Below are 22237 nucleotides of genomic sequence, written 5' to 3'. Positions count from 1 at the left end.
TATACTTATTTAAATTGTTATAGTTTATCAAGTTTTGAAAATGTTTAAATAATTAGAAGAAGAATGGAAGAAATCTAGTGGTCTTGCCTTACTCAAGCACATTCATAATAATGGAATGGATTTATATTGCGCCTTTCCACTTACTGATGTATTCAAAGAGCTTTTCAAAAGAAAGGCTGACTTTTTGGATGCTTTTATTAAAACATCAGTAGTTAACGCCACCAGCATGGATATACATGGTTCATTGTTGCAACGGGTCCTTGATTGACAAAGTGTTAATTGAATTGTATGAAATAATTATACAAAATTATCTTGCTTACCTAGTTGTTGATGTCACTGAAGCCATAGAAGTTGAGTTATAAGTTGCAGTTCTGGTTGTCAATGTAGGAAGTACAATTGCGGTTGTACTTGTAGGTGCTGCAGTTGGAGTCGTTGTTGTAGAATGAGAACTACCAGTTGTGGTGGTGCTTGTAGAACCTGCAGTATTAATTGTTGTAATAGAAGCAACATTGATGGAGGTGGTTTTAAGAGGTTTAGTTGCGATTGTTGGAGATGTATTTGTAGTTGTCATTATTGCAGTTGATGTTTTGGTTGTCGTAGAAGAAGCTAAAGTTGTGGTGGTTATAGGAGCTGCCATTATAGTTATGGTAGTAGGAGTTTCTATTGCGCTGGTGGTGGTAGGGATAGTGGAAGTTCTTGTAAAAGCTGTAGTTGTGGTTGTAGTATGAATGGCAGTTGTTGTAGTTGGTGCTGCATTTGTATTGGTCATAAGAGATTCAGTTGTCATTGTAGGTGCTGCTGTTGTAGTGGGAATTGAAGCTACAGTAGTATGTACTGCAGGTGTAGTGGATATAGGAGCTACACTTATTGACGTAGGAGCTTCATTTGTTGTAAAAGCAACTGTTGTCATTGTAGGTGCTGCTGTTGTGGTTGATGTAGGAGATGTAGTGGTTGTTGAACCCACAGTTGTTGTAGGGGCTGTTGTTGTGGTTGTCATGGGAGCAACATTTATTGTAGTAAGAGCTTTAATTGTGGGATTTGTAATAATTACTGCTGTTATAGTGTTTGGAAGAGATACAGTTATTGTGGTAGCAGCAGCAGGTGTTGTCGTAGGAGGTAGAGTTGTCGTAGTAGGTTCTGCAATCACAGAGGCCGTAGGAGCTACGGTTGATGTTGTAGGAGCTATATTTATTGTAGTAGGACCTGTGGTTGCAGTTGTTGTAGTAGCTCCAGTTGTATTGGTTGTAGGACCTACAGTAGTTGTCGTAAGAGCTGCAGTTGACATAGGACCTGCAGTTGTCGTAGAAGCGGCATTTGCTGTAGGAACTGCAGGTGCTGTACTAGCTGATGTAATTGTGGTTGTTGTTGTAGCTTCAGATGTAGATGTTAAAATAGATTCTACAGTTGTGGTGGTCAAAGGACCAACAGCTGTTGTCGTATGAGTTACAGTTGTTTTCGTAAGAGCTGCAGTGGTTGTCAAAGGAGCTGCAGTGGTTGTCAAAGGGACAGCTGCTGTGGTTGACAGAGAAGCTACAGTTGTTGTCGCAGGAGCTGTAGTTATAATTGTTATAGTAGGTACAGCAGGTGTCGTGGTCGTAGGAGCTACAGTTGTAGGAACTGCAGGTGTTGTAGTAGGTGCTGTTGTTGTGGTTGTTGTTTGAGTTGAAGTTGTAGTTGTTGTAGAAGCAGCTGCAGTTGTTGTTCTGGAAATATCTGCAGTTATAGGAGTCATATGAGTGGGTTCTGTGGTTGTAGAATCTGGAGTTGTAGTAATCGTAGTAGCAGCACTTGTTGTAGTTAGAGCTGAAGTGGTTGTCGTAGAGGCAGCTGCTGTGGTTGACGTAGAAGCTACAATTGACTGAGTAGGAGCTGTAGTTGTGATTGTTGTAGTAAGTAGAGCAGGTGAAGAGGTCGTGGGGGCTAAAGTGGTAGGAACTGCAGGTGTTGTAGTAGGTGCTGTTGTTGTGGTTGTCATAAGAGTAGGAGTTGTAGTTGTTGTAGAAGGTGCTGCAGGCGTTGTGGTCGTAAGAACAGCAGTTGTTGTCGTAGGAGCTTCAGTGGCTGTCGTGGTAGGTTCTGCAGTCGTAGCAGTAGTAGAAGTAGGTTCTGTCACAGATGCAGTGGTTGTCTTAATAGGTTCTAGAGTTGAAGTGGTCGTAGGTTCTGTTGGAGTAGGTTCTGGAGATGTAGTGGTTGTTTGAGTAGCAGTTGTTTTAGTTAGAGATGCAGTGGTTATCGTAGAGGCAGCTGCTGTGGTTGATGTAGAAGCTACAGTTGTTGTAACAGGAGCTGCAGTTGTGACTGTTGTAGTAAGTACAGCAGGTGTAGTGGTAGTAGGAGTTACAGTTGTAGGAACTGCAGGTATTGTAGTAGATGCTGTTGAAGTGGTTGTCGTAGGAGCTAAAGTTGTAGTTGTTGAAGATGGTGCTTCAGTTGTGGTGGTCGTAAGAATAGAAGTTGGTGTAGTAGGAGCTGCAGTTGTTGTCATCATAGGTTCAGGACTTTTAGTGGTCGTTGGAGAAGCAGCTGTTTTAGTTAGAGCTGCAGTGGTTATTGTAGAGACAGCAACTGTGGATAATGTAGAATCGAGAGTTGTTGTAGCAGGAGCTGCAGTTGTGATTGTTGTTGTACGTACATCAGGTGTAGTGGTCGCTGAAGTTACAATTGTAAAAACTGCAGGTGTTGTAGTAGGTGCTTTTGTTGTGGTTGTCGTCGGAGCTGAAGTTGTAGTTGTTGTAGAAGGTGCTGCAGTCGTTGCGGTCGTAAGAACAGCAGAGTTTGTCGTAGAAGCTAACATGGCTGTCGTGGTAGGTTCTGCAGTTGTAGCAGTCGTAGGAGTAGGTTCTGTCGTATTAGTTGCTAGAGATGTAGTGGTTATTAGAGCAGCAGTTGTTGTAGTAAGAGCAGCAGTTTTTATCGTAGATGCAGCTGCTGTGGTTGAAGTAGAAGCTACAGTTGTTGTAGCAGGAGCTGCAGATGTGATTGTTGTAGTAAGAACAGCAGGTGTAGTGGTAGTAGGAGATACAATTGTAGGAACTGCAAGTGTTGTAGTAGGTGCAGTTGTGGTCGTTGACGTAGGAGCTAAAGTTGTAGTTGTTGAAGATGGTGCTTCAGTCGTGGTTGTCGTAAGAATAGTAGTTGGTGTAGTCGGAGCTGCAGCAGTTGTCATAATAGGTACAGGAGTTGTAGTGGTCGTTGGAGCAGCAGTTGTTTTAGTTAGAGCTGCAGTGGCTGTCGTGGTAGGTTCTGCAGTCATATCATTAGTAGGAGTAGGTTCTGTCAGAGCAGGTTCTGGAGAAGTAGTGGTCGAAGGAGCAGCCGTTGTTTTAGTTTGAGCTGCAGTGGTTATCGTAGAGGCAGATGCTGTGGTTGACGTAGAAGCTACAGTTGTTGCAACAGGAGCTGCAGTTGTGACTGTTGTAGTATGTACATCAGGTGTAGTGGTAGCTGGAACTACAATTGTAGGAACTGCAGGTGTTGTAGTAGGTGCAGTTGTTGTGGTTGACGAGGGAGCTAAAGTTGTAGCTGTTGAAGATGGTGCTACAGTCGTGGTGGTCGTAAGAATAGCAGTTGGTGTAGTCGGAGCTGCAGCAGTTGTCATAATAGGTTCAGGAGTTGTAGTGGTCGATGGAGCAGCAGTTGTTTTAGTTAGAGCTGCAGTGGCTGTCATGGCAGGTTCTGCAATCGTAGCATTAGTAGGAGTAGGTTCTGTCAGAGCAGGATCTGGATATGTCGTGGTCGTTGGAGCAGCCGTTGTTTTAGTTAGAGTTGCAGTGGTTATCGTAGAGGCAGATGCTGTGGTTGACGTGGACTCTACAGTTGTTGTAGCAGGAGCTGCAGTTGTGATTGTTATTGTAATTATATCATGTGTAGTGGTCGCTGAAGTTACAGTTGTAGGAACTGCAGGTGTTGTAGTAGGTGCTTTTGTTGTGGTTGTCTTCGGAGCTGAAGTTGTAGTTGTTGTAGAAGGTGCTGCAGTCGTTGCGGTCGTAAGAACAGCAGAGTTTGTCGTAGAAGCTAAAGTGGCTTTCGTGATAGGTTCTGCAGTCAAAGCAGTAGTAGGTGTAGGTACTGATTTATTAGTTTCCGGAGTTTTAGTGGTTATTGGAGCAGCAGTTGTTGTAGTAAGAGCAGCAGTGGTTATCATAGAGGCAGATGCTGTGGTTGACGTAGAAGCTACAGTTGTTGCAACAGGAGCTGCAGTTGTGACTGTTGTAGTAAGTACATCAGGTGTAGTGGTAGCTGCAGCTACAATTGTAGGAACTGCATGTGTTGTAGTAGGTGCAGTTGTTGTGGTTGACGAGGGAGCTAAAGTTGTAGTTGTTGAAGATGGTGCTGCAGTCTTGGTGGTCGTAAGAATAGCAGTTGGTGTAGTCGGAGCTGCAGCAGTTGTCATTATAGGTTCAGGAGTTGTCGTGGTCGTTGGAGCAGCAGTTGTTTTAGTTAGAGCTGCAGTGGCTGTCGTGGTAGGTTCTGTAGTCATAGCATTAGTAGGAGTAGGTTCAGTCAGAGCAGGTTCTGGAGATGTAGTGGTCGAAGGAACAGCCGTTGTTTTAGTTAGAGCTGCAGTGGTTATCGTAGAGGCAGATGCTGTGGTTGACGTAGAAGCTACAGTTGTTGTAACAGGAGCTGCAGTTGTGACTGTTGTAGTAAGTACATCAGGTGTAGTGGTAGCTGGAGCTACAATTGTAGGAACTGCAAGTGTTGTAGTAGGTGCAGTTGTTGTCGTTGACGTAGGATCTAAAGTGGTAGTTGTTGAAGATGGTGCTTCAGTCGTGGTGGTCGTAAGAATTGTAGTTGGTGTAGTCGGAGCTGCAGCAGTTGTCATAATAGGTTCAGGAGTTGTAATGGTCGTTTGAGCAGCAGATGTTTTAGTTGTGGCTGTCGTGGTAGGTTCTGCAATCGTAGCATTAGTAGGAGTAGGTTCTGTCAGAGCAGGTTCTGGAGATGTAGTGGTCGAAGGAGCAGCCGTTGTTTTAGTTAGAGCTGCAGTGGTTATCGTAGAGGCAGATGCTGTGGTTGACGTAGAAGCTACAGTTGTTGTAACAGGAGCTGCAGTTGTGACTGTTGTAGTAAGTACATCAGGTGTAGTGGTAGCTGGAGCTACAATTGTAGGAACTGCAAGTGTTGTAGTAGGTGCAGTTGTTGTCATTGACGTAGGAGCTAAAGTGGTAGTTGTTGAAGATGGTGCTTCAGTCGTGGTGGTCGTAAGAATTGTAGTTGGTGTAGACAGAGCTGCAGCAGTTGTCATAATAGGTTCAGGAGTTGTAGTGGTCGTTGGAGCAGCAGTTGTTTTAGTTAGAGCTGCAGTGGCTGTCATGGCAGGTTCTGCAATCGTAGCATTAGTAGGAGTAGGTTCTGTCAGAGGAGGTTCTGGAGATGTCGTGGTCGAAGGAGCAGCCGTTGTTTTAGTTAGAGCTGCAGTGGTTATCGTAGAGGCAGATGCTGTGGTTGACGTAGAAGCTACAGTTGTTGTAACAGGAGCTGCAGTTGTGACTGTTGTAGTAAGTACAGCAGGTGTACTTGTAGCTGGAGCTACAATTGTAGGAACTGCAGGTATTGTAGTAGGTGCTGTTAAAGTGGTTGTCATAGGAGCTAAAGTTGTAGTTGTTGAAGATGGTGCTGCAGTCCTGGTGGTCGTAAGAACAGCAGTTGGTGTAGTCGGAGCTGCAGCAGTTGTCATTATAGGTTCTGGAGATGTCGTGGTCGAAGGAGCAGCCGTTGTTTTAGTTAGAGCTGCAGTGGTTATCGTAGAGGCAGATGCTGTGGTTGACGTAGAAGCTACAGTTGTTGTAACAGGAGCTGCAGTTGTGACTGTTGTAGTAAGTACAGCAGGTGTATTGGTAGCTGGAGCTACAATTGAAGGAACTGCAGGTATTGTAGTAGGTGCTGTTGAAGTAGGTGCTGTTGAAGTGGTTGTCGTAGGAGCTAAAGTTGTAGTTGTTGAAGATGGTGCTTCAGTCGTGGTGGTCGTAAGAATTGTAGTTGGTGTAGTCGGAGCTGCAGCAGTTGTCATAATAGGTTCAGGAGTTGTAGTGGTCGTTTGAGCAGCAGTTGTTTTAGTTGTGGCTGTCGTGGTAGGTTCTGCAATCGTAGCATTAGTAGGAGTAGGTTCTGTCAGAGCAGGTTCTGGAGATCTAGTGGTCGAAGGAGCAGCCGTTGTTTTAGTTAGAGCTGCAGTGGTTATCGTAGAGGCAGATGCTGTGGTTGACGTAGAAGCTACAGTTGTTGTAACAGGAGCTGCAGTTGTGACTGTTGTAGTAAGTACATCAGGTGTAGTGGTTGCTGGAGCTACAATTGTAGGAACTGCAAGTGTTGTAGTAGGTGCAGTTGTTGTCGTTGACGTAGGAGCTAAAGTGGTAGTTGTTGAAGATGGTGCTTCAGTCGTGGAGGTCGTAAGAATTGTAGTTGGTGTAGTCGGAGCTGCAGCAGTTGTCATAATAGGTTCAGGAGTTGTAGTGGTCGTTTGAGCAGCAGATGTTTTAGTTGTGGCTGTCGTGGTAGGTTCTGCAATCGTAGCATTAGTAGGAGTAGGTTCTGTCAGAGCAGGTTCTGGAGATGTAGTGGTCGAAGGAGCAGCCGTTGTTTTAGTTAGAGCTGCAGTGGTTATCGTAGAAGCAGATGCTGTGGTTGACGTAGAAGCTACAGTTGTTGTAACAGGAGCTGCAGTTGTGACTGTTGTAGTAAGTACATCAGGTGTAGTGGTAGCTGGAGCTACAATTGTAGGAACTGCAAGTGTTGTAGTAGGTGCAGTTGTTGTCGTTGACGTAGGAGCTAAAGTGGTAGTTGTTGAAGATGGTGCTTCAGTCGTGGTGGTCGTAAGAATTGTAGTTGGTGTAGTCGGAGCTGCAGCAGTTGTCATCATAGGTTCAGGAGTTGTAGTGGTCGTTGGAGCAGCAGTTGTTTTAGTTAGAGCTGCAGTGGCTGTCATGGCAGGTTCTGCAATCGTAGCATTAGTAGGAGTAGGTTCTGTCAGAGCAGGTTCTGGAGATGTCGTGGTCGTTGGAGCAGCCGTTGTTTTAGTTAGAGTTGCAGTGGTTATCGTAGAGGCAGATGCTGTGGTTGACGTGGACTCTACAGTTGTTGTAGCAGGAGCTGCAGTTGTGATTGTTATTGTAATTATATCATGTGTAGTGGTCGCTGAAGTTACAGTTGTAGGAACTGCAGGTGTTGTAGTAGGTGCTTTTGTTGTGGTTGTCTTCGGAGCTGAAGTTGTAGTTGTTGTAGAAGGTGCTGCAGTCGTTGCGGTCGTAAGAACAGCAGAGTTTGTCGTAGAAGCTAAAGTGGCTTTCGTGATAGGTTCTGCAGTCAAAGCAGTAGTAGGTGTAGGTACTGATTTATTAGTTTCCGGAGTTTTAGTGGTTATTGGAGCAGCAGTTGTTGTAGTAAGAGCAGCAGTGGTTATCGTAGAGGCAGATGCTGTGGTTGACGTAGAAGCTACAGTTGTTGCAACAGGAGCTGCAGTTGTGACTGTTGTAGTAAGTACATCAGGTGTAGTGGTAGCTGGAGCTACAATTGTAGGAACTGCATGTGTTGTAGTAGGTGCAGTTGTTGTGGTTGACGAGGGAGCTAAAGTTGTAGTTGTTGAAGATGGTGCTGCAGTCTTGGTGGTCGTAAGAATAGCAGTTGGTGTAGTCGGAGCTGCAGCAGTTGTCATTATAGGTTCAGGAGTTGTCGTGGTCGTTGGGGCAGCAGTTGTTTTCGTTAGAGCTGCAGTGGCTGTCGTGGTAGGTTCTGTAGTCATAGCATTAGTAGGAGTAGGTTCTGTCAGAGCAGGTTCTGGAGATGTAGTGGTCGAAGGAACAGCCGTTGTTTTAGTTAGAGCTGCAGTGGTTATCGTAGAGGCAGATGCTGTGGTTGACGTAGAAGCTACAGTTGTTGTAACAGGAGCTGCAGTTGTGACTGTTGTAGTAAGTACAGCAGGTGTATTGGTAGCTGGAGCTACAATTGAAGGAACTGCAGGTATTGTAGTAGGTGCTGTTGAAGTAGGTGCTGTTGAAGTGGTTGTCGTAGGAGCTAAAGTTGTAGTTGTTGAAGATGGTGCTTCAGTCGTGGTGGTCGTAAGAATTGTAGTTGGTGTAGTCGGAGCTGCAGCAGTTGTCATAATAGGTTCAGGAGTTGTAGTGGTCGTTTGAGCAGCAGTTGTTTTAGTTGTGGCTGTCGTGGTAGGTTCTGCAATCGTAGCATTAGTAGGAGTAGGTTCTGTCAGAGCAGGTTCTGGAGATGTAGTGGTCGAAGGAGCAGCCGTTGTTTTAGTTAGAGCTGCAGTGGTTATCGTAGAGGCAGATGCTGTGGTTGACGTAGAAGCTACAGTTGTTGTAATAGGAGCTGCAGTTGTGACTGTTGTAGTAAGTACATCAGGTGTAGTGGTAGCTGGAGCTACAATTGTAGGAACTGCAAGTGTTGTAGTAGGTGCAGTTGTTGTCGTTGACGTAGGAGCTAAAGTGGTAGTTGTTGAAGATGGTGCTTCAGTCGTGGTGGTCGTAAGAATTGTAGTTGGTGTAGTCGGAGCTGCAGCAGTTGTCATAATAGGTTCAGGAGTTGTAGTGGTCGTTTGAGCAGCAGATGTTTTAGTTGTGGCTGTCGTGGTAGGTTCTGCAATCGTAGCATTAGTTGGAGTAGGTTCTGTCAGAGCAGGTTCTGGAGATGTAGTGGTCGAAGGAGCAGCCGTTGTTTTAGTTAGAGCTGCAGTGGTTATCGTAGAGGCAGATGCTGTGGTTGACGTAGAAGCTACAGTTGTTGTAACAGGAGCTGCAGTTGTGACTGTTGTAGTAAGTACATCAGGTGTAGTGGTAGCTGGAGCTACAATTGTAGGAACTGCAGGTGTTGTAGTAGGTGCAGTTGTTGTGGTTGACAATTGAGCTAAAGTTGTAGTTGTTGAAGATGTTGCTGTAGTCTTGGTGGTCGTAAGAAAAGCAGTTGGTGTAGTCGGAGCTGCAGCAGATGTCATAATAGGTTCAGGAGTTGTCGTGGTCATTGGAGCAGCAGTTGTTTTAGTTAAAGCTGCACTGGCTGTCGTGGTAGGTTCTGTAGTCATAGAATTAGTAGGAGTAGGTTCTGTCAGAGCAGGTTCTGGAGATGTAGTGGTCGAAGGAGCAGCCGTTGTTTTAGTTAGAGCTGCAGTGGTTATCGTAGAGGCAGATGCTGTGGTTGATGTAGAAGCTACAGTTGTTGTAACAGGAGCTGCAGTTGTGACTGTTGTAGTAAGTACATCAGGTGTAGTGGTAGCTGGAGCTACAATTGTAGGAACTGCAAGTGTTGTAGTAGGTGCAGTTGTTGTCGTTGACGTTGGAGCTAAAGTGGTAGTTGTTGAAGATGGTGCTTCAGTCGTGGTGGTCGTAAGAATTGTAGTTGGTGTAGTCGGAGCTGCAGCAGTTGTCATAATAGGTTCAGGAGTTGTAGTGGTCGTTTGAGCAGCAGTTGTTTTAGTTGTGGCTGTCGTGGTAGGTTCTGCAATCGTAGCATTAGTAGGAGTAGGTTCTGTCAGAGCAGGTTCTGGAGCTGTAGTGGTCGAAGGAGCAGCCGTTGTTTTAATTAGAGCTGCAGTGGTTATCGTAGAGGCAAATGCTGTGGTTGACGTAGAAGCTACAGTTGTTGTAACAGGAGCTGCAGTTGTGACTGTTGTTGTAAGTACATCAGGTGTAGTGGTAGCTGGAGCTACAATTGTAGGAACTGCAAGTGTTGTAGTAGGTGCAGTTGTTGTCGTTGACGTAGGAGCTAAAGTGGTAGTTGTTGAAGATGGTGCTTCAGTCGTGGTGGTCGTAAGAATTGTAGTTGGTGTAGTCGGAGCTGCAGCAGTTGTCATAATAGGTTCAGGAGTTGTTGTGTTCGTTTGAGCAGCAGTTGTTTTAGTTGTGGCTGTCGTGGTAGGTTCTGCAATCGTAGCATTAGTAGGAGTAGGTTCTGTCAGAGCAGGTTTTGGAGATGTAGTGGTCGAAGGAGCAGCCCTTGTTTTAGTTAGAGCTGCAGTGGTTATCGTAGAGGCAAATGCTGTGGTTGACGTAGAAGCTACAGTTGTTGTAACAGGAGCTGCAGTTGTGACTGTTGTTGTAATTACATCAGGTGTAGTGGTAGCTGGAGCTACAATTGTAGGAACTGCAAGTGTTGTAGTAGGTGCAGTTGTTGTCGTTGACGTAGGAGCTAAAGTGGTAGTTGTTGAAGATGGTGCTTCAGTCGTGGTGGTCGTAAGAATTGTAGTTGGTGTAGTCGGAGCTGCAGCAGTTGTCATAATAGGTTCAGGAGTTGTAGTGGTCGTTTGAGCAGCAGTTGTTTTAGTTGTGGCTGTCGTGGTAGGTTCTGCAATCGTAGCATTAGTAGGAGTAGGTTCTGTCAGAGCAGGTTTTGGAGATGTAGTGGTCGAAGGAGCAGCCGTTGTTTTAGTTAGAGCTGCAGTGGTTATCGTAGAGGCAGATGCTGTGGTTGACGTAGAAGCTACAGTAGTTGTAACAGGAGCTGCAGTTTTGACTGTTGTAGTAAGTACATCAGGTGTAGTGGTTGCTGGAGCTACAATTGTAGGAACTGCAGGTGTTGTAGTAGGTGCAGTTGTTGTGGTTGACAAGGGAGCTAAAGTTGTAGTTGTTGAAGATGGTGCTGCAGTCTTGGTGGTCGTAAGAATAGCAGTTGGTGTAGTCGGAGCTGCAGCAGATGTCATAATAGGTTCAGGAGTTGTTGTGGTCATTGGAGCAGCAGTTGTTTTAGTTAAAGCTGCACTGGCTGTCGTGGTAGGTTCTGTAGTCATAGCATTAGTAGGAGTAGGTTCTGTCAGAGCAGGTTCTGGAGATGTAGTGGTTGAAGGAGCAGCCGTTGTTTTAGTTAGAGCTGCAGTGGTTATCGTAGAGGCAGATGCTGTGGTTGACGTAGAAGCTACAGTTGTTGTAACAGGAGCTGCAGTTGTGACTGTTGTAGTAAGTACATCAGGTGTAGTGGTAGCTGGAGCTACAATTGTAGGAACTGCAAGTGTTGTATTAGGTGCAGTTGTTGTCGTTGACGTAGGAGCTAAAGTGGTAGTTGTTGAAGATGGTGCTTCAGTCGTGGTGGTCGTAAGAATTGTAGTTGGTGTAGTCGGAGCTGCAGCAGTTGTCATAATAGGTTCAGGAGTTGTAGTGGTCGTTTGAGCAGCAGTTGTTTTAGTTGTGGCTGTCGTGGTAGGTTCTGCAATCGTAGCATTAGTAGGAGTAGGTTCTGTCAGAGCAGGTTCTGGAGCAGTAGTGGTCGAAGGAGCAGCCGTTGTTTTAATTAGAGCTGCAGTGGTTATCGTAGAGGCAAATGCTGTGGTTGACGTAGAAGCTACAGTTGTTGTAACAGGAGCTGCAGTTGTGACTGTTGTTGTAAGTACATCAGGTGTAGTGGTAGCTGGAGCTACAATTGTAGGAACTGCAAGTGTTGTAGTAGGTGCAGTTGTTGTCGTTGACGTAGGAGCTAAAGTGGTAGTTGTTGAAGATGGTGCTTCAGTCGTGGTGGTCGTAAGAATTGTAGTTGGTGTAGTCGGAGCTGCAGCAGTTGTCATAATAGGTTCAGGAGTTGTAGTGGTCGTTTGAGCAGCAGTTGTTTTAGTTGTGGCTGTCGTGGTAGGTTCTGCAATCGTATCATTAGTAGGAGTAGGTTCTGTCAGAGTAGGTTTTGGAGATGTAGTGGTCGAAGGAGCAGCCGTTGTTTTAGTTAGAGCTGCAGTGGTTATCGTAGAGGCAGATGCTGTGGTTGACGTAGAAGCTACAGTAGTTGTAACAGGAGCTGCAGTTTTGACTGTTGTAGTAAGTACATCAGGTGTAGTGGTTGCTGGAGCTACAATTGTAGGAACTGCAGGTGTTGTAGTAGGTGCAGTTGTTGTGGTTGACAAGGGAGCTAAAGTTGTAGTTGTTGAAGATGGTGCTGCAGTCTTGGTGGTCGTAAGAATAGCAGTTGGTGTAGTCGGAGCTGCAGCAGATGCCATAATAGGTTCAGGAGTTGTTGTGGTCGTTGGAGCAACAGTTGTTTTAGTTAAAGCTGCACTGGCTGTCGTGGTAGGTTCTGTAGTCATAGCATTAGTAGGAGTAGGTTCTGTCAGAGCAGGTTCTGGAGATGTAGTGGTTGAAGGAGCAGCTGTTGTTTTAGTTAGAGCTGCAGTGGTTATCGTAGAGGCAGATGCTGTGGTTGACGTAGAAGCTACAGTTGTTGTAACAGGAGCTGCAGTTGTGACTGTTGTAGTAAGTACATCAGGTGTAGTGGTAGCTGGACTTACAATTGTAGGAACTGCAAGTGTTGTAGTAGGTGCAGTTGTTGTCGTTGACGTAGGAGCTAAAGTGGTAGTTGTTGAAGATGGTGCTTCAGTCGTGGTGGTCGTAAGAATTGTAGTTGGTGTAGTCGGAGCTGCAGCAGTTGTCATAATAGGTTCAGGAGTTGTAGTGGTCGTTTGAGCAGCAGTTGTTTTAGTTGTGGCTGTCGTGGTAGGTTCTGCAATCGTAGCATTAGTAGGAGTAGGTTCTGTCAGAGCAGGTTCTGGAGCTGTAGTGGTCGAAGGAACAGCCGTTGTTTTAATTAGAGCTGCAGTGGTTATCGTAGAGGCAAATGCTGTCGTTGACGTAGAAGCTACAGTTGTTGTAACAGGAGCTGCAGTTGTGACTGTTGTTGTAAGTACATCAGGTGTAGTGGTAGCTGGAGCTACAATTGTAGGAACTGCAAGTGTTGTAGTAGGTGCAGTTGTTGTCGTTGACGTAGGAGCTAAAGTGGTAGTTGTTGAAGATGGTGCTTCAGTCGTGGTGGTCGTAAGAATTGTAGTTGGTGTAGTCGGAGCTGCAGCAGTTGTCATAATAGGTTCAGGAGTTGTAGTGGTCGTTTGAGCAGCAGTTGTTTTAGTTGTGGCTGTCGTGGTAGGTTCTGCAATCGTAGCATTAGTAGGAGTAGGTTCTGTCAGAGCAGGTTCTGGAGATGTAGTGGTCGAAGGAGCAGCCGTTGTTTTAGTTAGAGCTGCAGTGGTTATCATAGAGGCAGATGCTGTGGTTGACGTAGAAGCTACAGTAGTTGTAACAGGAGCTGCAGTTTTGACTGTTGTAGTAAGTACATCAGGTGTAGTGGTAGCTGGAGCTACAATTGTAGGAACTGCAGGTGTTGTAGTAGGTGCAGTTGTTGTGGTTGACAAGGGAGCTAAAGTTGTAGTTTTTGAAGATGGTGCTGCAGTCTTGGTGGTCGTAAGAATAGCAGTTGGTGTAGTCAGAGCTGCAGCAGATGTCATTATAGGTTCAGGAGTTGTCGTGGTCGTTGGAGCAGCAGTTGTTTTAGTTAGAGCTGCACTGGCTGTCGTGGTAGGTTCTGTAGTCATAGCATTAGTAGGAGTAGGTTCTGTCAGAGCAGGTTCTGGAGATGTAGTGGTCGAAGGAGCAGCCGTTGTTTTAGTTAGAGCTGCAGTGGTTATCGTAGAGGCAGATGCTGTGGTTGACGTAGAAGCTACAGTTGTTGTAACAGGAGCTGCAGTTGTGACTGTTGTAGTAAGTACATCAGGTGTAGTGGTAGCTGGAGCTACAATTGTAGGAACTGCAAGTGTTGTAGTAGGTGCAGTTGTTGTCGTTGACGTAGGAGCTAAAGTGGTAGTTGTTGAAGATGGTGCTGCAGTCTTGGTTGTCGTAAGAATTGTAGTTGGTGTAGTCAGAGCTGCAGCAGTTGTCATAATAGGTTCAGGAGTTGTAGTGGTCGTTTGAGCAGCAGTTGTTTTAGTTGTGGCTGTCGTGGTAGGTTCTGCAATCGTAGCATTAGTAGGAGTAGGTTCTGTCAGAGCAGGTTCTGGAGATGTAGTGGTCGAAGGAACAGCCGTTGTTTTAGTTAGAGCTGCAGTGGTTATCGTAGAGGCAGATGCTGTGGTTGACGTAGAAGCTACAGTTGTTGTAACAGGAGCTGCAGTTGTGACTGTTGTAGTAAGTACATCAGGTGTAGTGGTAGCTGGAGCTACAATTGTAGGAACTGCAAGTGTTGTAGTAGGTGCAGTTGTTGTCGTTGACGTAGGAGCTAAAGTGGTAGTTGTTGAAGATGGTGCTTCAGTCGTGGTGGTCGTAAGAATTGTAGTTGGTGTAGTCAGAGCTGCAGCAGTTGTCATAATAGGTTCAGGAGTTGTAGTGGTTGTTTGAGCAGCAGTTGTTTTAGTTGTGGCTGTCGTGGTAGGTTCTGCAATCGTAGCATTAGTAGGAGTAGGTTCTGTCAGAGCAGGTTCTGGAGATGTAGTGGTCGAAGGAGCAGCCGTTGTTTTAGTTAGAGCTGCAGTGGTTATCGTAGAGGCAGATGCTGTGGTTGACGTAGAAGCTACAGTTGTTGTAACAGGAGCTGCAGTTGTGACTGTTGTAGTAAGTACAGCAGGTGTACTGGTAGCTGGAGCTACAATTGTAGGAACTGCAGGTATTGTAGTAGGTGCTGTTAAAGTGGTTGTCATAGGAGCTAAAGTTGTAGTTGTTGAAGATGGTGCTGCAGTCCTGGTGGTCGTAAGAATAGCAGTTGGTGTAGTAGGAACTGCAGCTGTTGTCATAATAGGTTCAAGAGCTGTAGTGGTCGTTGGACCAGCCGTTGTTTTAGTTAGAGCTGCAGTGGTTATTGTAGAGGCAGCTGCTGTAGTTGAAATAGAAGCTACAGTTGTTGTAGCAGGAGCTGCAGATGTGATTGTTGTAGTAAGAACAGCAGGTGTAGTGGTAGTAGGAGATACAATTGTAGGAACTGCAAGTGTTGTAGTAGGTGCAGTTGTGGTCGTTGACGTAGGAGCTAAAGTTGTAGTTGTTGAAGATGGTGCTTCAGTCGTGGTGGTCGTAAGAATAGTAGTTGGTGTAGTCGGAGCTGCAGCAGTCGTCATAATAGGTACAGGAGTTGTAGTGGTCGTTGGAGCAGCAGTTGTTTTAGTTAGAGCTGCAGTGGCTGTCGTGGTAGGTTCTGCAGTTGTATCATTAGTAGGAGTAGGTTCTGTCAGAGCAGGTTCTGGAGAAGTAGTGGTCGAAGGAGCAGCCGTTGTTTTAGTTTGAGCTGCAGTGGTTATCGTAGAGGCAGATGCTGTGGTTGACGTAGAAGCTACAGTTGTTGTAACAGGAGCTGCAGGTGTGACTGTTGTAGTAAGTACAGCAGGTGTAGTGGTAGCTGGAGCTACAATTGTAGGAACTGCAGGTGTTGTAGTAGGTGCAGTTGTTTCGGTTGATGAGGGAGCTAAAGTTGTAGTTGTTGAAGATGGTGCTGCAGTCTTGGTGGTCGTAAGAATAGCAGTTGGTGTAGTCGGAGCTGCAGCAGTTGTCATTATAGGTTCAGGAGTTGTCGTGGTCGTTGGAGCAGCAGTTGTTTTAGTTAGAGCTGCACTGGCTGTCGTGGTAGGTTCTGTAGTCATAGCATTAGTAGGAGTAGGTTCTGTCAGAGCAGGTTCTGGAGATGTAGTGGTCGAAGGAACAGCCGTTGTTTTAGTTAGAGCTGCAGTGGTTATCGTAGAGGCAGATGCTGTGGTTGACGTAGAAGCTACAGTTGTTGTAACAGGAGCTGCAGTTGTGACTGTTGTAGTAAGTACATCAGGTGTAGTGGTAGCTGGAGCTACAATTGTAGGAACTGCAAGTGTTGTAGTAGTTGCAGTTGTTGTCGTTGACGTAGGAGCTAAAGTGGTAGTTGTTGAAGATGGTGCTTCAGTCGTGGTGGTCGTAAGAATTGTAGTTGGTGTAGTCAGAGCTGCAGCAGTTGTCATAATAGGTTCAGGAGTTGTAGTGGTCGTTTGAGCAGCAGTTGTTTTAGTTGTGGCTGTCGTGGTAGGTTCTGCAATCGTAGCATTAGTAGGAGTAGGTTCTATCAGAGCAGGTTCTGGAGATGTAGTGGTCGAAGGGCCAGCCGTTGTTTTAGTTAGAGCTGCAGTGGTTATCGTAGAGGCAGATGCTGTGGTTGACGTAGAAGCTACAGTTGTTGTAACAGGAGCTGCAGTTGTGACTGTTGTAGTAAGTACATCAGGTGTAGTGGTAGCTGGAGCTACAATTGTAGGAACTGCAAGTGTTGTAGTAGTTGCAGTTGTTGTCGTTGACGTAGGAGCTAAAGTGGTAGTTGTTGAAGATGGTGCTTCAGTCGTGGTGGTCGTAAGAATTGTAGTTGGTGTAGTCAGAGCTGCAGCAGTTGTCATAATAGGTTCAGGAGTTGTAGTGGTTGTTTGAGCAGCAGTTGTTTTAGTTGTGGCTGTCGTGGTAGGTTCTGCAATCGTAGCATTAGTAGGAGTAGGTTCTGTCAGAGCAGGTTCTGGAGATGTAGTGGTCGAAGGAACAGCCGTTGTTTTAGTTAGAGCTGCAGTGGTTATCGTAGAGGCAGATGCTGTGGTTGACGTAGAAGCTACAGTTGTTGTAACAGGAGCTGCAGTTGTGACTGTTGTAGTAAGTACAGCAGGTGTACTGGTAGCTGGAGCTACAATTGTAGGAACTGCAGGTATTGTAGTAGGTGCTGTTAAAGTGGTTGTCATAGGAGCTAAAGTTGTAGTTGTTGAAGATGGTGCTGCAGTCCTGGTGGTCGTAAGAATAGCAGTTGGTGTAGTAGGAACTGCAGCTGTTGTCATAATAGGTTCAGGAGCTGTAGTGGTCGTTGGACCAGCCGTTGTTTTAGTTAGAGCTGCAGTGGTTATTGTAGAGGCAGCTGCTGTAGTTGAAATAGAAGCTACAGTTGTTGTAAAAGGAGCTGCAGATGTGATTGTTGTAGTAAGAACAGCAGGTGTAGTGGTAGTAGGAGATACAATTGTAGGAACTGCAAGTGTTGTAGTAGGTGCAGTTGTGGTCGTTGACGTAGGAGCTAAAGTTGTAGTTGTTGAAGATGGTGCTTCAGTCGTGGTGGTCGTAAGAATAGTAGTTGGTGTAGTCGGAGCTGCAGCAGTTGTCATAATAGGTACAGGAGTTGTAGTGGTCGTTGGAGCAGCAGTTGTTTTAGTTAGAGCTGCAGTGGCTGTCGTGGTAGGTTCTGCAGTTGTATCATTAGTAGGAGTAGGTTCTGTCAGAGCAGGTTCTGGAGAAGTAGTGGTCGAAGGAGCAGCCGTTGTTTTAGTTTGAGCTGCAGTGGTTATCGTAGAGGCAGATGCTGTGGTTGACGTAGAAGCTACAGTTGTTGTAACAGGAGCTGCAGTTGTGACTGTTGTAGTAAGTACAGCAGGTGTAGTGGTAGCTGGAGCTACAATTGTAGGAACTGCAGGTGTTGTAGTAGGTGCAGTTGTTGTGGTTGACGAGGGAGCTAAAGTTGTAGCTGTTGAAGATGGTGCTACAGTCGTGGTGGTCGTAAGAATAGCAGTTGGTGTAGTCGGAGCTGCAGCAGTTGTCATAATTGTTTCAGGAGTTGTAGTGGTCGTTGGAGCAGCAGTTGTTTTAGTTAGAGCTGCAGTGGCTGTCATGGCAGGTTCTGCAATCGTAGCATTAGTAGGAGTAGGTTCTGTCAGAGCAGGTTCTGGAGATGTCGTGGTCGAAGGAGCAGCCGTTGTTTTAGTTAGAGCTGCAGTGGTTATCGTAGAGGCAGATGCTGTGGTTGACGTAGAAGCTACAGTAGTTGTAACAGGAGTTGCAGTTTTGACTGTTGTAGTAAGTACATCAGGTGTAGTGGTAGCTGGAGCTACAATTGTAGGAACTGCAAGTGTTGTAGTAGGTGCAGTTGTTGTCGTTGACGTAGGAGCTAAAGTGGTAGTTGTTGAAGATGGTGCTTCAGTCGTGGTGGTCGTAAGAATTGTAGTTGGTGTAGTCAGAGCTGCAGTAGTTGTCATAATAGGTTCAGGAGTTGTAGTGGTCGTTTGAGCAGCAGTTGTTTTAGTTGTGGCTGTCGTGGTAGGTTCTGTAGTCATAGCATTAGTAGGAGTAGGTTCTGTCAGAGCAGGTTCTGGAGATGTAGTGGTCGAAGGAGCAGCCGTTGTTTTAGTTAGAGCTGCAGTGGTTATCGTAGAGGCAGATGCTGTGGTTGACGTAGAAGCTACAGTTGTTGTAACAGGAGCTGCAGTTGTGACTGTTGTAGTAAGTACATCAGGTGTAGTGGTAGCTGGAGCTACAATTGTAGGAACTGCAAGTGTTGTAGTAGGTGCAGTTGTTGTCGTTGACGTAGGAGCTAAAGTGGTAGTTGTTGAAGATGGTGCTTCAGTCGTGGTGGTCGTAAGAATTGTAGTTGGTGTAGTCAGAGCTGCAGCAGTTGTCATAATAGGTTCAGGAGTTGTAGTGGTTGTTTGAGCAGCAGTTGTTTTAGTTGTGGCTGTCGTGGTAGGTTCTGCAATCGTAGCATTAGTAGGAGTAGGTTCTGTCAGAGCAGGTTCTGGAGATGTAGTGGTCGAAGGGCCAGCCGTTGTTTTAGTTAGAGCTGCAGTGGTTATCGTAGAGGCAGATGCTGTGGTTGACGTAGAAGCTACAGTTGTTGTAACAGGAGCTGCAGTTTTGACTGTTGTAGTAAGTACATCAGGTGTAGTGGTAGCTGGAGCTACTATTGTAGGAACTGCAGGTGTTGTAGTAGGTGCAGTTGTTTGGTTGACGAGGAGCTAAAGTTGTAGTTGTTGAAGATGGTGCTGCAGTCTTGGTGGTCGTAAGAATAGCAGTTGGTGTAGTCGGAGCTGCAGCAGCTGTCATTATAGGTTCAGGAGTTGTCGTGGTCGTTGGAGCAGCAGTTGTTTTAGTTAGAGCTGCACTGGCTGTCGTGGTAGGTTCTGTAGTCATAGCATTAGTAGGAGTAGGTTCTGTCAGAGCAGGTTCTGGAGATGTAGTGGTCGAAGGAACAGCCGTTGTTTTAGTTAGAGCTGCAGTGGTTATCGTAGAGGCAGATGCTGTGGTTGACGTAGAAGCTACAGTTGTTGTAACAGGAGCTGCAGTTGTGACTGTTGTAGTAAGTACAGCAGGTGTACTGGTAGCTGGAGCTACAATTGTAGGAACTGCAGGTATTGTAGTAGGTGCTGTTAAAGTGGTTGTCATAGGAGCTAAAGTTGTAGTTGTTGAAGATGGTGCTGCAGTCCTGGTGGTCGTAAGAATAGCAGTTGGTGTAGTAGGAACTGCAGCTGTTGTCATAATAGGTTCAGGAGCTGTAGTGGTCGTTGGACCAGCCGTTGTTTTAGTTAGAGCTGCAGTGGTTATTGTAGAGGCAGCTGCTGTAGTTGAAATAGAAGCTACAGTTGTTGTAGCAGGAGCTGCAGATGTGATTGTTGTAGTAAGTACATCAGGTGTAGTGGTAGCTGGAGCTACAATTGTAGGAACTGCAAGTGTTGTAGTAGGTGCAGTTGTTGTCGTTGACGTAGGAGCTAAAGTGGTAGTTGTTGAAGATGGTGCTTCAGTCGTGGTGGTCGTAAGAATTGTAGTTGGTGTAGTCAGAGCTGCAGCAGTTGTCATAATAGGTTCAGGAGTTGTAGTGGTTGTTTGAGCAGCAGTTGTTTTAGTTGTGGCTGTCGTGGTAGGTTCTGCAATCGTAGCATTGGTAGGAGTAGGTTCTGTCAGAGCAGGTTCTGGAGATGTAGTGGTCGAAGGGCCAGCCGTTGTTTTAGTTAGAGCTGCAGTGGTTATCGTAGAGGCAGATGCTGTGGTTGACGTAGAAGCTACAGTTGTTGTAACAGGAGCTGCAGTTTTGACTGTTGTAGTAAGTACATCAGGTGTAGTGGTAGCTGGAGCTACAATTGTAGGAACTGCAGGTGTTGTAGTAGGTGCAGTTGTTTCGGTTGACGAGGAGCTAAAGTTGTAGTTGTTGAAGATGGTGCTGCAGTCTTGGTGGTCGTAAGAATAGCAGTTGGTGTAGTCGGAGCTGCAGCAGCTGTCATTATAGGTTCAGGAGTTGTCGTGGTCGTTGGAGCAGCAGTTGTTTTAGTTAGAGCTGCACTGGCTGTCGTGGTAGGTTCTGTAGTCATAGCATTAGTAGGAGTAGGTTCTGTCAGAGCAGGTTCTGGAGATGTATTGGTCGAAGGAACAGCCGTTGTTTTAGTTAGAGCTGCAGTGGTTATCGTAGAGGCAGATGCTGTGGTTGACGTAGAAGCTACAGTTGTTGTAACAGGAGCTGCAGTTGTGACTGTTGTAGTAAGTACAGCAGGTGTACTGGTAGCTGGAGCTACAATTGTAGGAACTGCAGGTATTGTAGTAGGTGCTGTTAAAGTGGTTGTCATAGGAGCTAAAGTTGTAGTTGTTGAAGATGGTGCTGCAGTCCTGGTGGTCGTAAGAATAGAAGTTGGTGTAGTAGGAACTGCAGCTGTTGTCATAATAGGTTCAGGAGCTGTAGTGGTCGTTGGACCAGCCGTTGTTTTAGTTAGAGCTGCAGTGGTTATTGTAGAGGCAGCTGCTGTAGTTGAAATAGAAGCTACAGTTGTTGTAGCAGGAGCTGCAGATGTGATTGTTGTAGTAAGAACAGCAGGTGTAGTGGTAGTAGGAGATACAATTGTAGGAACTGCAAGTGTTGTAGTAGGTGCAGTTGTGGTCGTTGACGTAGGAGCTAAAGTTGTAGTTGTTGAAGATGGTGCTTCAGTCGTGGTGGTCGTAAGAATAGTAGTTGGTGTAGTCGGAGCTGCAGCAGTTGTCATAATAGGTACAGGAGTTGTAGTGGTCGTTGGAGCAGCAGTTGTTTTAGTTAGAGCTGCAGTGGCTGTCGTGGTAGGTTCTGCAGTTGTATCATTAGTAGGAGTAGGTTCTGTCAGAGCAGGTTCTGGAGAAGTAGTGGTCGAAGGAGCAGCCGTTGTTTTAGTTTGAGCTGCAGTGGTTATCGTAGAGGCAGATGCTATGGTTGACGTAGATGCTACAGTTGTTGTAACAGGAGCTGCAGTTGTGACTGTTGTAGTAAGTACAGCAGGTGTAGTGGTAGCTGGAGCTACAATTGTAGGAACTGCAGGTGTTGTAGTAGGTGCAGTTGTTGTGGTTGACGAGGAGCTAAAGTTGTAGCTGTTGAAGATGGTGCTACAGTCGTGGTGGTCGTAAGAATAGCAGTTGGTGTAGTCGGAGCTGCAGCAGTTGTCATAATTGTTTCAGGAGTTGTAGTGGTCGTTGGAGCAGCAGTTGTTTTAGTTAGAGCTGCAGTGGCTGTCATGGCAGGTTCTGCAATCGTAGCATTAGTAGGAGTAGGTTCTGTCAGAGAAGGTTCTGGAGATGTCGTGGTCGAAGGAGCAGCCGTTGTTTTAGTTAGAGCTGCAGTGGTTATCGTAGAGGCAGATGCTGTGGTTGACGTAGAAGCTACAGTAGTTGTAACAGGAGCTGCAGTTTTGACTGTTGTAGTAAGTACATCAGGTGTAGTGGTAGCTGGAGCTACAATTGTAGGAACTGCAAGTGTTGTAGTAGGTGCAGTTGTTGTCGTTGACGTAGGAGCTAAAGTGGTAGTTGTTGAAGATGGTGCTTCAGTCGTGGTGGTCGTAAGAATTGTAGTTGGTGTAGTCAGAGCTGCAGCAGTTGTCATAATAGGTTCAGGAGTTGTAGTGGTCGTTTGAGCAGCAGTTGTTTTAGTTGTGGCTGTCGTGGTAGGTTCTGCAATCGTAGCATTAGTAGGAGTAGGTTCTGTCAGAGCAGGTTCTGGAGATGTAGTGGTCGAAGGAGCAGCCGTTGTTTTAGTTAGAGCTGCAGTGGTTATCATAGAGGCAGATGCTGTGGTTGACGTAGAAGCTACAGTAGTTGTAACAGGAGCTGCAGTTTTGACTGTTGTAGTAAGTACATCAGGTGTAGTGGTAGCTGGAGCTACAATTGTAGGAACTGCAGGTGTTGTAGTAGGTGCAGTTGTTGTGGTTGACAAGGGAGCTAAAGTTGTAGTTGTTGAAGATGGTGCTGCAGTCTTGGTGGTCGTAAGAATAGCAGTTGGTGTAGTCGGAGCTGCAGCAGCTGTCATTATAGGTTCAGGAGTTGTCGTGGTCGTTGGAGCAGCAGTTGTTTTAGTTAGAGCTGCACTGGCTGTCGTGGTAGGTTCTGTAGTCATAGCATTAGTAGGAGTAGGTTCTGTCAGAGCAGGTTCTGGAGATGTAGTGGTCGAAGGAACAGCCGTTGTTTTAGTTAGAGCTGCAGTGGTTATCGTAGAGGCAGATGCTGTGGTTGACGTAGAAGCTACAGTTGTTGTAACAGGAGCTGCAGTTGTGACTGTTGTAGTAAGTACAGCAGGTGTACTGGTAGCTGGAGCTACAATTGTAGGAACTGCAGGTATTGTAGTAGGTGCTGTTAAAGTGGTTGTCATAGGAGCTAAAGTTGTAGTTGTTGAAGATGGTGCTGCAGTCCTGGTGGTCGTAAGAATAGCAGTTGGTGTAGTAGGAACTGCAGCTGTTGTCATAATAGGTTCAGGAGCTGTAGTGGTCGTTGGACCAGCCGTTGTTTTAGTTAGAGCTGCA

At 45.9% G+C, this 22237-nt stretch overlaps 2 protein-coding genes across 2 annotated transcripts in view; both read right to left on the bottom strand.

The window, feature by feature from the left end:
• Positions 1–316: 316 nt before the first annotated feature.
• Positions 317–1902, bottom strand: LOC135548977 (mucin-5AC-like). Its single transcript, XM_064979049.1, has one exon. The coding sequence runs from the start codon at positions 1730–1732 to the stop codon at positions 317–319; it is 1416 nt and encodes a 471-aa protein (XP_064835121.1). The 5' UTR covers positions 1733–1902.
• A 734-nt stretch (positions 1903–2636) lies between these two features.
• The window catches only part of LOC135548976 (mucin-5AC-like), a gene marked incomplete at its 5' end in the record, with an annotated part of 45342 nt that continues 25741 nt past the window's right edge, over positions 2637–22237 (bottom strand). The window contains 2 exons of the mRNA XM_064979048.1: positions 2637–2844; positions 5524–5691. Of these exons, the coding sequence (XP_064835120.1) occupies positions 2637–2844; positions 5524–5691 (376 nt within the window). The remainder of the gene's footprint in view (positions 2845–5523; positions 5692–22237) is intronic.

This window comes from Oncorhynchus masou, chromosome 12 (genome assembly GCF_036934945.1).
Source record: "Oncorhynchus masou masou isolate Uvic2021 chromosome 12, UVic_Omas_1.1, whole genome shotgun sequence".
NCBI classification, from domain to species: Eukaryota; Metazoa; Chordata; class Actinopteri; order Salmoniformes; family Salmonidae; genus Oncorhynchus; species Oncorhynchus masou.
Note: the sequence above shows the minus strand (reverse complement) of the source record. Positions and strands in the feature narration are given on the sequence as shown.

Excerpts from the sequence above, each read along its gene's own strand:
- LOC135548977 (XM_064979049.1), bottom strand. The coding sequence starts at position 1,732 with ATGACTCCTATAACTGCAGATATTTCCAGAACAACAACTGCAGCTGCT.